Raw genomic sequence first — 14236 nt, 5'->3', positions numbered from 1 at the left:
GAACCAGGCAAACCCCCTTCTTGCCTTCCCTCATAAACCCAAACAGTAGATACGCATTCCATCAACGAGATCCTCCATACTATCGTCCTCACCAACCAACACATCCTACTACAGCGTTTATGCATCTGCTTCGACAACAAACTCTGTTGATTCGAACAGTTCGTCCCATCATTACTCTATCTCAACTCTACAAATCGACACCCAACCTCACACCCCGCACCTTCTTCCACTCATCTCCCTTCACCATGTCCGCACAACGAGTCCGCGTCGGCAGCGCCAAAGATGTTGCCCAGGGCAAAATGAAAGAATTCACTTTCGCAGGTGAAGGCGACGACGCAGTCAAGGTTCTCGTCTCCAACGTTGGTGGTCAACTCCACGCTACTTCCGCTAAATGCACTCATTATGGTGCTCCCCTTGCCAACGGTGTTCTCACTGGCGATGGAAGGATCATTTGCCCTTGGCACGGTTCTTGTTTCCACGCCAAGAACGGCGAAATCGAAGACGCCCCCGCTCTGGACAGCCTTCTTAGCCTCAAGCTCGAGGTGGAGGGTGATGATCTTTTTGTGACGGCTGATGCGGAGAAGTTGAAGGGTAAGCCGGGTGTGGCTCCTAGCTGCAAGGGTGGTGCTAGTAGCGTGGGTAAGGGCAAGGGAGTTGTGGTTGTTGGAGGTGGTGCTGGCACGATTAACTGTGTGGAGGAGCTTCGCAAGAGTGGTTACCAGGGTGCTATTACTATTGTTTCGAACGAACGCGCTATTATCGACCGTACTAAGCTCAGCAAGGCTCTGATTGCCGATGCTGACAAGGTCACTTGGCGTAGCAAGTCCCACCTCAACAACGTGTTGGGCGTTCAGTTGGTGAACTCGACCGTTACGAAAGTCGATGCACAGAACAAATCGGTTCTTCTCGAGAACGGAAACAAGCTCGAGTACGAGAAACTCGTTCTTGCTACAGGTGGTATTCCCAAGCGTATCCCCATTCCTGGTTCTGACTTGAAGAACGTGCTTGTGCTGCGACAGATCAGCGACACAAAAGCCATCAACGAAGCCGTGGGCAACGAGGAAGGTGACGAATCCAAGAAGAGCAAAAACGTCGTCGTCATCGGTTCCAGCTTTATCGGTATGGAAGCTGCCATCGCCCTTTCCAAGCGAGCCAACGTTTCTGTTATTGGAATGGAAAAAGTGCCCTTCGAGCGCGTTCTGGGCGCTGAAGTCGGTGAGGGTCTCATGAAAGCTCAACTCAAGAACGGACTGAAATTCCACATGCAAGTTGGTGTAGAACGCATCGATGGAGACGAATCCTCCGGTCCCAAAGCCGTCGTTATCAAGACTAACGAGGGTAAAGAAGAATCTATCCCCGCTGACGTTGTAATTCTCGGTGTCGGTATCTCCCCCGCCACCAACTTCCTCAAAGAATCCGGCTTTAACCTGGAAAAAGACGGCGGCATTGCCGTTGACTCGAAACTGCGCGTCACCGGCCATTCGGACATCTTCGCTATCGGCGATATCGCAGCTCACCCCACCCGTGGTTCCGACCGTACTAGGATCGAACACTGGAACGTTGCTTCTAACCACGGCCGTGCCGTTGCTAAGATCCTCGCCGGCAACGAGACCGATTATGACAAGGTGGCTATCTTCTGGTCTGCCCTAGGCTCGCAGTTGAGGTACTGCGGTAGTGGTGGGCCCCAATTCGACAGTGTCTATGTGGATGGTAAGCCGGAAGAGCTCAAGTTTGCTGCATACTATGCGAAGGGGGATGAGGTGGTGGCGGTGGCTACGATGGGTGTGGATCCGTTGATGGTTCAGTGCAGCGAGTTGATCAGGATTAGGGCTATGCCAAAGTTGAGCGAGATTAAGGGAGGCAAGAATCCGTTGGACTTGGATCTTTCGCAGATTTCGGCAAAGATCTAAGTGGAAGCACCTCACAAGTTGTTTTACTCGTAGCCAGATGCACAAGTATACATTCAACGTTCAGGTTTATATACTTCCAACGCCCTGTATGATGTGTGCGTGTGGACTGCTTCAGGCCACATGGGCGATGTCGTCTGGACTGGATGTGAGCTGGAACGACTGACGGTAGTCATACAACATCATCGTAGCTGATTCTGACACGGTCGTTCCACCCTAAACCGGCGGCCAGGATGTCAAATAACCGCTTCAAACAAGCTTTGGCAGCTACTGCAGCAAGACACCGTCATAAGCACGTGTGCTCTCTCCACGCTGCTAGTAGTTGCTGTCTTCGCATGTGCGGGAAAAGAGTCGCCGATCTATTTTGCGGTGAGAAGACAGGTCGGGCTCAAATGCCACAATCACACCATCAGACTTGTTGGTGGAGAAGAAATAATACCGCTTAACGAAGCAGCCACAGGGGAGACGAGTGAAGATGCAGCTGAGCTTTTCGGCCAATCGGTGGATGCGACTGAATCTCGCTTAGATTTTCGCCTCTTTTTTGCGGGATTTTGCCCCACACTGAACAGCTCCGTTACCCACTTTGGATGTGGGAACTTTTTTTTTTTTTTTTTTTTTTTTTTTTTTTTGGGCAGTTCAGTCAGCGACCCCGGCTTTCTCTCGCCCTTTTTTCACGCTTTCTTCTTCCGGACAACGCATCAATCTCGTGGTTTTACATATCCTCTTCACCCTCCCTTTTCCTCTCTTACCACCTCATCGCTAACCCCTATACAGCAAAGATGATCGTCACAAGAACCGCAACTCGCACCCTCACCCGTGTTGCTACTCTTCGCAACTTTTCCACTGCTCCAATCGCAAAACTTGCCTCCGCAACCCCCGCTTCAAATTCCGCCTCAGGTCCATGGTCAGACCCACCCTCAACCCCCCACTTAAACCGCTATCTAGTCATCGCCGAAGATCACACTGATTCCGGTTCTAACGCCCGTCGATTCGAAGTTCGAGAACAACACCTCGAACAAGCTCAAAATGGAAAACGCGCCGGTCGGATCGAACTAGGAGGTGCCCTGCTACGCAAAGACTTTAGCGAAATCGACCAGGATGTCGGACCAGGCCCTCACATGGGTGGTAGCGCTCTAGTCGTGCTAGGCGAGAGTGTAGAGGATGTGAGGCAGAGGGTGATGAAGGATGAATATGTGCAAGGAAATGTTTGGGATGTGAGTAAACTTAAGATTTGGCCGTTCTTGCAGGCGCCACTGAAAGCTGCGTGGGCGGAGGAAGGAGTAGGGAGGGAGGTGGAAGCAAGCGGCGAGAGGGCAGATGCAAACGCAACTCTGGGTCAGTTGAGACAGGATTTGGCTGCGGGAAAGGGCCCAAAGATGGTTACCCTAGGTGCGCTGAGGAGGATTCATCAAGGGGTTGGCCAGTATCGTCATCACTACAACAACAACAGTCACAAATGAGCGAGCGGGCTTTTCTTCGTTTTTTGAAGGTGATATTCTATGAAAGGGTTTCCCATTCGCACCTGCATGCCAAGCAACGACTGGAACAGCGAAGGACATCTAAGCACCTTACGCTCTCGAAAACACACACACATACACACACCTGATGTGTCTAACACAGGACACTCAGCTTCAGTCGCCGGATTCCGCAGTGATAGTCGATACCCCACTCAGGCACCCTTTCTGGAATCCCAAAAAAGCGCTTCTTTCCCAACCTCGCTCTCAGACCGATTCAGGGCCGTCTGTATATCTCAACAAACATACCACACGGTTCTGTAGCTCAGTTCTTTTGCTTGCAATTGAGTCATGTCGACCGTTCGCTTTTGATCTGAAGGTCTGTGCACCTGCTCGCGTTCGTGTGTAGAATGTTCTGTGAGAGCGTTGCGTTTCTCTCAACTGCTCCGTTGTGTGACGGAAAGAGACAAACCGGTCGTCGGTCATGGCTTCACAATGAATTGCGCTGCACTGTGGCTGCAGTCTGTTCCATTGCGGAATGGAGAACTCAAGCATGGCACACAGTCTCTTTGGATGGCAGAAGAGTGCTTCCAATTCGTCAGAGCTTTGCCTGTCAAATCAGGACGCTTCCGATCGTTGAGCTTTCTCGAACGTCACAACAGCTTTCCCTCTGCGGAACCTCACAAACACGCACACGCACACGCACACGCACACGGTCGCACGATTGCTTTACCAAGTGTTTAGAGATCAGGCATAAACCGAGTAACCCGTTCCTCATTCTTCGTATGCTTCACCAATCTCCAACCCAACTTTCCTTCCGTCTTAAAACTCTCTTCCCATCTCTCTGGGATTTGTTTCCTCAGCGTACACCAATAGAAAATATCCCAATCTGGCTCATCCAACAACCTATCCAACTCATCCAACTCTTTATCCTCTAAATTTTTCAACTCTTTCTTTGCAAACGTTGACAACAAAAGATCAGTCTCCAGCGTGCCTCGCTTTCTGCACTGATAGACTAAACGGGCGATTTTGGTGTCTCGATCCTCGGTTTCTCGTCCAGGAACCCGCATTGGAGCGTTTACCCCCTCGACTGTTTGGCGCTGAGAGGCGAGGTTGAGGCCGGACCACTTGGATTCGGGCCCGGTTTCAGCGCCGCCGTTGGCGGTGTTGAGATCGACGATGTCGGGGCTGAAGGGTAAAGGGTAGGGATCGGAGAGTTGGGAATCGGGAACGGTGCCTGATGGGCCAGATGCATTTGCGGTTGATTGATGTGGGCCTGTGGAGCCTTGGTCTGTTTGACGAGGGTTGGGGACGTCTGGGCGCGAGGAGGAGGAGGAGGAGTTGAGGCGGAGAGAGGTTGTTGTGAGGGTTACGCGAGGGAGTAGGGTGGTGTACTTGGCGAGGTTGCGTCGGGCGACGCTGGTGAGTAGGCGAGGGAATGACATTTTGGTCAAAGTGATGGTGGCAATGGTGGTGTAGTGCTTGACAATGTGGGTGTAAAGGAGAAGCAGCGAGTGATCACGGTGGAGAAGGATGGAGAACTCGGTTTTCGGAACTGCCCGGTTACACGCTACGAAAGTGGAGCAGAAAGGGGAATTTTTTTCGACCCTTTGCGTCACAGTTGTTGAAAGCAACACGCTTACCCACCGTTACATAATCCGAACCTCTCACCGAACCAGAGACTCGGATCCAAACCACTCGCAGAAACATGTTCAACTAGCCCTCCCCTCAACCGCCGGTAAGGATCTATCTGTGTTTAATGTTCGTTAAATGCATTGAGAGCGAGGGAATTGACTATGAATACATGCAAAACGTGTTGGCGTTGGAAAAAGACATGAAATGAAGCATTGCGTGTGGGATGAAACAATGATTGTTCTATGCATGGATGCTATTGCTGCTGCTGCTCATTAGTGCGAATTAGGTAGGAACAGCTTTTTGGATGGCACGAGTCGACAGCTCTTGGTTGGATCTAGCGACCAGCACGATCGGAGGATTCCGAACAAGTGCTAGAGAGCGACTCGTGTTTGGGAGTGTGTGCCTGCGTGGAACCTCCCATGTCGAAACTGATTCGTGCGGTTTCGGCAGGCTCGATGCTCTTGGCTTGGTCCGAGATCTGGCTGTTGATGCGAGTAGCTTGACCCTTTTCGAGGTCATCATCGTCGCTAGGAGCTTTGACAGCCTCGCCCTTGGAAGAAGCCTGCATCTGTTGGAGCATGGCTTTGGCTTCCGAGGCGTACCTGCACTTCTCACGGATCCCAGCTCCGTACTTGTAGAAGATGAAGGGGAAAGGCATGCAGATCAATGCGAGCAGACCAGCGATCGCGGGACCCCAGTGGATGCCGTTCTTTCCTCCAATCTGATACATATTTGGCGTGAATAGGGGGAATGCAAAGCCGAAAAGGGATCGAATGACACTGTTGGAGGCCAAAACCGAAGCGGCATAGATGAGGTATGAATCGGTGAGATAACTCATGGTCGAGAGGAAGATGAGAACCATTCCGAGGCCGAAAGGACCACCGCCGATAATAGGCACGATCCAGTGAATGTTGGGGTTGTCGGTAGCGGCAAAGATGGCGAGACCGATGACAATAGAGACGGCACCAATCATAGCAGGAGGCAATCGAGTCTCGGGAGGAGCGATACCACCGTGCTTGTCGGCAATACGACCGTACCTGCCGTTCTCGTAGAAGATGATGTAGGCGAGTGCGATGATCATGCCTACCAAAACACCAAGGAAAGCAAGACCACCGATTCCTGGGCTCCATCCCCGACCCTTTTGGAAGACGATGGGGAAAGCGCCGAAAAGCGAGTAGAGCACACCATAGATGATGGCAATGTAGATGGAGAGGAGAGTAACGATGGGCTCGTAGATGAGAAGCAGCCAAGGACGGCTAAGAGCGACCTTGAACTGGGTCTTGAGTCGAGTGTCGCGTCCCTTGTCGAGCTTGCAGATGTAGTGGTGACCAGTGACCTCTGCGAGCTTCTGAGCGCGCCATCGCAGAAGAACGGGAGCGTAAGTCTCAGGCATGGTGACAGCACCGAGAACCGTGATGATGGCGGCAAAGATGGAAAGGAAAGCGATGAGCCACTTCCATCCAGCGCTCTCGCCGAGGAAGCCACCAGTGATGGGACCAAGAGCAGGACCGAGGAAAGGAGCACTGGCAAAGATGGCCATGGCGAGACCACGCTGCTTTGCGTCGAACATGTCAGCGAGAGTACCGCCAGTGTTAACGAGTGGACTCGAGCCGAAGAAGCCAGCGAGGAATCTGAAGACGATGAGCGAAGCCATGTTGGGTGATGCAATGGAGACGGCTTGCCAGAGGGTGAAGATGAAGTAGGTGCAGATGAAGAGCTTGCGACGACCAATGACTTCTGAGAATGGTGCCCAAAACAAGGGGCCGAAGGCGAAGCCTAGTACAAACAGCGAAATGCCAAGAGTAATGATGATCTGCTTTGGTGGGTGGAACTGAGCTTGTAATGAGGCGACTGCTCCAGAATAGGCAGATGAGGCAAGCGCTACGGAGAGAGTAGCCATGGCGACCTGAACAGTCTGGGCCCATTTGTATACCGGCGCCCAGGTCTGCGGGTTCTCAGCATCCTGAGGAAGCCATTCGACGAGGAAAGGATCGTCTTTTGTACCGGAACCTTGGTACTTGTGGTTGACGATGTCGGAGAAAGGCGTTGTGTAGAGACGATATAGTGTCTTCCGTAGTGTATGCTGATCTAGGTTCTCGATTGGATGTGATGAGGAGGAGGGTGTGAGCTCCTTATTGAGGGTTGCCGACATGGCGTTGAACGAAGTTGTGTGAACAGCAAGCAACAGTAGAAGGTGTTTGGCGCAGGGGGAAATTGAAAGCCCACTAATAACGCGGACGCGAAATATTAGGTGTCGTCGTTGTCAGACTGACGTTGATGGATGTCAAGAATGTCGATGGGATTGATGGAGAGGAGGAGGATGTCGTGGTGAGAATAAAAGGTCGGAAGCTTTCTTATTTGAGTGAGATGATCGAAGTGAATGGGTCGTCGGTTACGCAGACAGGGGGAGTCAGGTTCAAAAGTGACTTGCTGAAAGAAAGGAAGAAAGAAAGAGAAAAAGCGACAGCGGCAGAATCGGCGTGGCGTGGCGTGGCGATGCGAGTTTGTATGGAAAGTGTCAAACAATCTGACAAGACAGAGCAAGCGTGGGTGTGAGCTGTGTGTGCTGGTTGGCTGGCTATGCATGGAACGTTTCTCGTCTTAGGATAGTCGATGACGATTCGAAGAAAGGTTTGGATTTTAAGGAAAGGAGCTTCCGACGCAAAAACACACACACACACACACACACACACACACACACACACACACACACACACACACACACACACACACACACACACACACACACAAAATGATGATGACAGGCAAACAGAACAAAGAAAATGGAACAGCCAGCGCAGGGCAGGGGTTCGGAGGGAATGCAACTGCATAGGCGCAGCGCAGTGCAAAGTTGGATTGGCCGGCTTCGGTAACAAAAGAACGGCAAAGTCATAAATCATGACAAGACAGAGAGAGAGAGAGAGAGGGGGAAGAGAGGTTTTGATTTCTTGAAATTTCCGCGGAGATGATGAGAAAAGCAGCAGCAGCAGCAGAGACTCGAATTTGAACTTGGTTTGAGTTGGGATTGCGCAGACCTATCAAACCCTGCATCAATCGCACTACTAGCATGTTCACACTCTCACTCTGCTCGCCATACGATACAATAGGATACGCTAGAGAGAACGCTAAGGCCCATGTGATGCCAATCGAGTCAGTCTCCTCTTCTCACTGAGGTCACAGATGGCGGCACATGCCGGCACCTTGACGCCCCCCCTGTTCGCAAGAGATAGCAGCCAACGGAAAAAGGCGTCTTAATTCAAGCTTTACTAAAACAGCAGCAGAACAGTGAAATTGACACGAGATCCGATCGACCCGACAGGCTCACACACACCGCACACATACGCCACTCGAACCACCGTCGGAAGTGCCGGATGCATCCATCACCCTTTCTCTTTAGTTCCTATCGCTTCTCGACGCTTTCTATTTCTCTGCAACTCGGCTTTTCCGAGTGTATTGTATTGTCAAGCTAAGTTACCAACCATATTGATAAACCACAGCAGAGCACATTGCGCTGTCAACAAATAGAAAGCCTGTCGGCTCTCTCGGCCTCATGCTACCCGTCGGAGCTGCCAATTCCGCGTTCTTGATTGCCGAGCAGGTCCATTTGTCAAACTTGCTGACTTTTTCCTTTCTATTCTCCCGGATAAAGGAGCGCCACTTGAAGAGCTTGCAAAGCTAGAGCCCCTAGCTCTCTCTCCTTCCCTGGATCCGTGCCTAATTTTGCAATTTGCAGTTTGGAGCAGCCAACCCGTCCCGGCAACCATCCGGTTCAATTTCGACCTCTTGTTCCGGTCATTTGGCTTGGCATCCTCATCCTCCGCTGTCAGACACATGCACGTCCCCAACCCTCCATCTTTTCTTCCAGGCGGTCGTGTCGCGTCGTGTCGCGTCGTGTCGCGTCGTGTCGCGTCGTGTTGTGTCGACCCCTGTGTTGCTGAGCTGAGAGACAACGTGACGACAAGCATGGTTTGCCGTGGACCACAGATTTGGCTCGCTCTTCAGCTTTCAAAGGTGATGGTTGTAACCCAGCTTAGTGTCGGCAACCAATTGTTAATTGCAAATTGATTAGCTTTAATTTTTAGAAACATGGCGAGCGGTTAATAACGAGGCCAAGCGGCCGATTCACTCTCCCTGTCTCCACGCTTGCCTCTTTCTCATCATCTCGATGCTGCTTCGCAACGCTCAGATCCCCCACAGAAAGCACTGATGCAGCCTGTCCTAGTCTCCACGGACCTCCACTCCACACAGACCTCCGGAGTTTATAGTCGAGACAGGTCAAAACGTGCTCTTCTACCTCATGATTGAGCTTTGCTAGCCGATACTGACAGGAGCCCGAATCAATTTCGCACTCCTGTTTCCATGACGCCTACTAGAGTGTTCAAGTAAGTAACTTGTGTTGGACCTTGTTGAAAAAATGATAGACTCCAATGGTAGGACGCGGTTGTATTACGTATATCAACAATGAACAGTATGTACAGGCAGATGAATTGGATATGAACCGTGAACAAGCTAACTGAATGTAGTGTTTTATATGTCTTACCCTGTGTATCACTCAGTAACATGCTGGGGCCAAAGGTCAGTCTGAGACATGCCAAGGCAGTGCAGGAGGGCCTCAGCGATAGAGCCCATGACCCTTATCTCTCCTTGGTATGGTCATCGGACACTCTGAGGTCTCCTGCCTGATTCGATCGTCGGATGGACTGAAGGTCTGGTACAATCATTGGATAGACCAAAGCGTTCGGCGCCACGACGACTTGGCCCTGATACGAGTCGATACAAGCGCAGCCCTCCAACAGACCTCGCTAGTGATGCCCCTTGTGCTGAGATCCGTGCTTCCATTGGAGCCGCCGGTTAAGCAGAGCTCGCTGCACGTGTCACAGACCATCTCGAGATCGACTCCAGAGCATGCAGAGTAGGCAACAACGGAACTGCACTTCCACGGATCAGCATTTCCTTATACAAAACTCTGACAGAATGGTATCCTTGACTAGCTACAAGAAAGGCATGTCCAACCCAGCAGCAGCCAAATCAGTCAATGCATCATCCAACCACATCTTGGTCAACAAATCTTCTTGTCCATCTTTCAACGGCCTTGCTCTTCCGGCCTGATCTTGCAATGCATCGCCTGAGATGATATGCTGTTGTTGCCAGTGCAGTTGACCGCTTTCAGCCGCACTCTGTGTCATGTTCGAGTGCATCCCTGCTGCTGGACTGTCAACGCTTGAGGGAGAATGGTGTGCATCCAAAACGTTGCTGATCCGCTGAGTGTTTTGAGAGCCCATCGTACCCACATGTGTAGGTTGTGTTGTTTGCCGTTGAGCCCCGCTAGCCCAACAAGACATTGGATGATGCGAAATTGGCGGAGCCAGCGTCGACGTCTGATCGTCGAGCCATTTCAGGAACAGTTGCGGATCCACTTCTCCAGTTAGGATGTCGGCTGTGCTCCACCATCCCGATCCTGTGCTGCTGCCTGACATGGTTTGCGAAGCCAAGAGTGGTGCTAAATTCCATTCTGTGCTGTTGGGGTTGCCCAATGACTCGTTATGTGTTGGAACTTGGTCATGTCGCATGATCGATGAGGGAGCCGACATCGGCGCATTCGACTGCAGTGAGTCGGCGCTGTGCTCGAGTGCTAAGCCGGATGCTGTCGACATCGTGTTGAGCGAAGATGAGCTCTGGGCCATCGCAGCCCCATTGCTAGCCGATGCAGCAACAGCGTCGATAGAAGAAGTGCCACCACTACCACTCTGGACGTGCGAGTTGCTCGCTCGCCCCTCCGCTGGCGTAGCATCTCCCACCAGATCTGTCTCGTGCTGCGGTGTCTGCGGTGTTCCTCTCGATCTCGACTTGTTCCTCGACTGATTTCCTCCACCCGTCGCGGTCCTCGTTTTTGCATCTGTCAATACCAATTGCTTCGCCAACTGCCTCAGATACATTGAGTACCTATTCGCCAGATGCACTCCATCCGGTGCAGCCCTTTCCAGCGCCGTGATCACCTGCTGCAGTGACTGTGCACATCTCTTCAATGGCAGAATCACATCCGACACCGCTGTCGCCTTGACACAGAATACAGCAGCCATCACTAGCAACAAGAACCACCGTGCCGGAGCACACATCATCGTCTCCAGCTCCACCGTCAGGATCCGGATCAAGCTTTGTGCTGCCGCCAGCGCTTCTCGCACGAATGGGTAGGCTGGATGGGTCGAGAAGCTGACCGTGTACGATGCTGCTGCTGAAGAGGCTGCTGTGGTGGAGCCGGCTTTGCCAAGTCGACCCTTGGATCCGATCTCGGCTGCTTCCGAGGCCCGATATTGACGATGATTGCGCAGAGTTCGAAGACTGCGTTTGACTGAGTCCAGAGCGATACCATTGGCGTAAAGACGGGCGTAGTGATACTCGACACGCACCCTCAGCGAGGTCATGTCTCTGGTCGGCTCAATTCGTGGTTGCGTCCAGTTGGCCCAGTTGTCCAAATCGTCTCGAATCGACTTGAGTGCTGGCACAAAATCTTCATCCTCCAGCAAGCGCTCGGTGACCGCCTTGGAGCGATACAAGTTCTCGCACGTTCGAAGCACGATCTGAAGCAGCTCCGTGTGGGCACGGAAGGCGATCCATGCACGATTGGAGCCAGAGGGAAAGCCGACTTCGCTGGTGTTGCTCATCTCCGCATTCAGAAGGAAGGGATGCGTGCGGTCTCTGACCAGATTCATGAAAGGTGCTGCGAGACCAGGACTCGAGATCCTCCGTCCAAGTCGAACTGACAGATGACAATCTGCGTGGACGCTCGACATCCAGACACGCATGCGACGTTCGGCATTCCTCCTCGAAGCTACATTGCGACTCGAGATTCCGCTGTAGGTTGCATCGTTGTGCAGATCCAGTCGCTCCGCAAGTCGAAGTGCTGTCCCTGTCAACATCCAAGCGGTATCGTCAAACTTTTCTGATTCTCGCATGTCTGCTTGCCGTGGTTTCTGTGTTGATCTGCGCCTTGTCTGCTTCCTTCCGCCGGGTCGTGGCATCTGCCCTTCATGCTCTGATCTGAGATCATCTCCTGTAGCAGCAGCAGTGCCGGGAGTCATAGCTGATGCATCTTCCACTTCCTCTCGTTCTGAGTCGGTTTCGATTTCTCCTCCGTCTTCCTCGTCCTCTTCTGAATCCTCCGAGTCGGAGCTGGCATCGTTCTGCGAAGTTCTTCGGTCGTGCAAGTCGAGTGTCGCCCACTCGCTGAGGATCAGTAGAGCTTCGATGGTACCGATAGTGTGTGAAGCTGGCAGGAAGAACGACCGGCTGATCTTCTCCTGCGTCCACTTGGAGATCTTTCGATGGAATGTATCGACCGCGGTCACGTGTGCATTGTGGTTGGCAACGTCGTAGCGAGAAGCAACCGAGAGCATGGCGCCGAGAAGAATAGGTTCACGGTAAACCAGCTCAGAAAGCGCTTCGGGAGACTTGTCCAGCAGATGCGGCGAGCAGTGCGGTGCGAAAGCATGCATCTGTTTGATGAAGAAATTGAGAAAGCAGTGAGCCTCGCTTCTCTTTATCAGTTTTAGTCGAACGGGCTCGAACTTGCTCCATCCATAATTGTTCTTCAGTGGCGGCGGTGTTACTGGTCGAGCCAGAAGCGCTGCTGCTGACTTTTGAGCTGAGCTGAGGCTACCGCGATGTTCTGTGGGCGCATGGAAGGCGTGTCCACTGGCGTCTGCTCCAACAGATGTCGTCGCTTGCTCAGAAGAACGACGATCGGTACGAATCTGCACGCCTCGTCGACCTCGCGAAGGTCCTTCGTTCAGTGCTATCGAGCTGCTAGCACCTTGTGCGTCTCTTGCATCATTGCTTCCTTCGGCCTCGTCTGTCGCTTGCCTTGAATTTACCGCAACACCGGCGAGCACCCTCAATGCATCTTTGCTGTGCTGCAGACCCACCTCGGCATATTGCTGCAATGAGTCGAGCCTCGAGATCAGACCCAGAGGCTCGTTGTTGGCGGCAGCAGCACCGGATGGGCTTGCGGACCGCGTAGATGTGTCGTTTTGTCCGTCTGAGACGCGATCTTCGCGCTGCTCAGCCTTACTGTCGCCGTGTTCCGCTGAGGCGACATTAATCGATAGCTTCCTGCGTTTGGTTTGTAGCCGTGCACCATCGTGTCGATTGAGTCCGTAGATCATGCCGATACTGGGAGCGTCCATGGGGTCGAGTGCTGAGACGGGCACATCGTGACGAGCAGAGTGAAGTCTAGGGTTGGTGGCAGGCAGGGAGGCTAGCGCTGCACCAGCAAGCGCATCGATTGCAGAGGATGCAGTGCTGTGCTCGTCACCGACGTCAAGGTCTTGAGCAGACGACGTGCGAGGGCTCTTGGCCAAGTGATGGGCGCCAAATGCTTGCGACCGGGATGATCGTGTCTTAGGTCCGCGTCCTCGTGTTGACATCGTAAATAGACAGGGACGCATCTCGCGCTTGCATCGCGCACATGGTGGCTCGGACGGCGCTGCTAGATCGCCTAGCTCGCATTTGACCTTTTTGGTACGGCATCCATCGCATGCTTTGAAAGAGCGTTGGAAGTCCTTCTTTGCTGAGCCACCATCTGCGTCTTGTACGGATCGAGCGCTTGGCGAGTGTGAAACAGAAGGCCCAGAGGCGACGCCTTGATCGCTCATCTTGTAGCTTTGCTGCAAAGAAGAGACGCTCGCATCTCTCTGCACCGTTGATGATGGTGAGGTGAGTTTGTAATGCGTCGAGTGATGATGGGTACAAGCCTGTTCTATGTGTTGGAAAAGGGATCCGTTTCAAGCGTTCGAATGCATAACCAGCCTGCCTTACAAGCCAGGTGCGACCCCAAACGCTGCGAGCGAGGCCACTTGATCCTGTACTCGACACTGCCTCTCCTAGCTTTCGGTGTTTGCTGCAGAGGATACGCAGCAACTGCATCGAATGCCGGATGGATCGGACAAAATGCTTCTTGGTCGGTCACTTCCAGTTGATTGGATTGCAGAAGCCAAGGAAAAGTGCCAATGAAAACGCTCTCGAGCGGATAAGAGTCGATCCAGAGGCCGCGAGGTTAGAAGGGGATCGACTGCTTGACACAGTGATGGATGGGTCAGAATAGGATGGGATAAAAGGAAGCAAAGATGTGACTTTTCCTATTCATCTTGCCGTCTTTTGCCGGGCCTGCTTTGAACTTCAGAGTCTCAGTCTCTTTCCAGCGTGGGGCACATTTGAAGGGAGGAAGGCTTCCACTTTTTCCCC

General features: G+C 52.5%; 5 protein-coding genes across 5 annotated transcripts; 2 read left to right on the top strand and 3 right to left on the bottom strand.

Annotated features, from left to right (window-relative positions):
• Positions 1-245: 245 nt before the first annotated feature.
• On the top strand, positions 246-1910 carry UHO2_00801 (uncharacterized protein; the record flags this gene model as incomplete). Its single annotated transcript, XM_041553269.1, has 1 exon — positions 246-1910. The coding sequence occupies one exon, from the start codon at positions 246-248 to the stop codon at positions 1908-1910; it is 1665 nt and encodes a 554-aa protein (XP_041409203.1).
• A 776-nt stretch (positions 1911-2686) lies between these two features.
• On the top strand, positions 2687-3367 carry UHO2_00800 (uncharacterized protein; the record flags this gene model as incomplete). Its single annotated transcript, XM_041553268.1, has 1 exon — positions 2687-3367. The coding sequence occupies one exon, from the start codon at positions 2687-2689 to the stop codon at positions 3365-3367; it is 681 nt and encodes a 226-aa protein (XP_041409202.1).
• Positions 3368-4101: 734 nt separating this feature from the next.
• On the bottom strand, positions 4102-4806 carry UHO2_00799 (uncharacterized protein; the record flags this gene model as incomplete). The annotated part of the gene is made up of 1 exon (XM_041553267.1): positions 4102-4806. The coding sequence occupies one exon, from the start codon at positions 4804-4806 to the stop codon at positions 4102-4104; it is 705 nt and encodes a 234-aa protein (XP_041409201.1).
• A 524-nt stretch (positions 4807-5330) lies between these two features.
• Positions 5331-7148, bottom strand: UHO2_00798 (putative mfs-multidrug-resistance transporter; the record flags this gene model as incomplete). Its single annotated transcript, XM_041553266.1, has 1 exon — positions 5331-7148. The coding sequence occupies one exon, from the start codon at positions 7146-7148 to the stop codon at positions 5331-5333; it is 1818 nt and encodes a 605-aa protein (XP_041409200.1).
• A 2839-nt stretch (positions 7149-9987) lies between these two features.
• On the bottom strand, positions 9988-13647 carry UHO2_00797 (uncharacterized protein; the record flags this gene model as incomplete). Its single annotated transcript, XM_041553265.1, has 1 exon — positions 9988-13647. The coding sequence occupies one exon, from the start codon at positions 13645-13647 to the stop codon at positions 9988-9990; it is 3660 nt and encodes a 1219-aa protein (XP_041409199.1).
• Between the last annotated feature and the right edge of the window lie 589 nt (positions 13648-14236).

The sequence above is a fragment of the Ustilago hordei genome (assembly GCF_900519145.1).
Source record: "Ustilago hordei strain Uho2 genome assembly, contig: UHO2_contig_02, whole genome shotgun sequence".
Taxonomy (NCBI): domain Eukaryota; kingdom Fungi; phylum Basidiomycota; class Ustilaginomycetes; order Ustilaginales; family Ustilaginaceae; genus Ustilago; species Ustilago hordei.
This window is presented reverse-complemented; position numbering and strand designations above follow the sequence as displayed.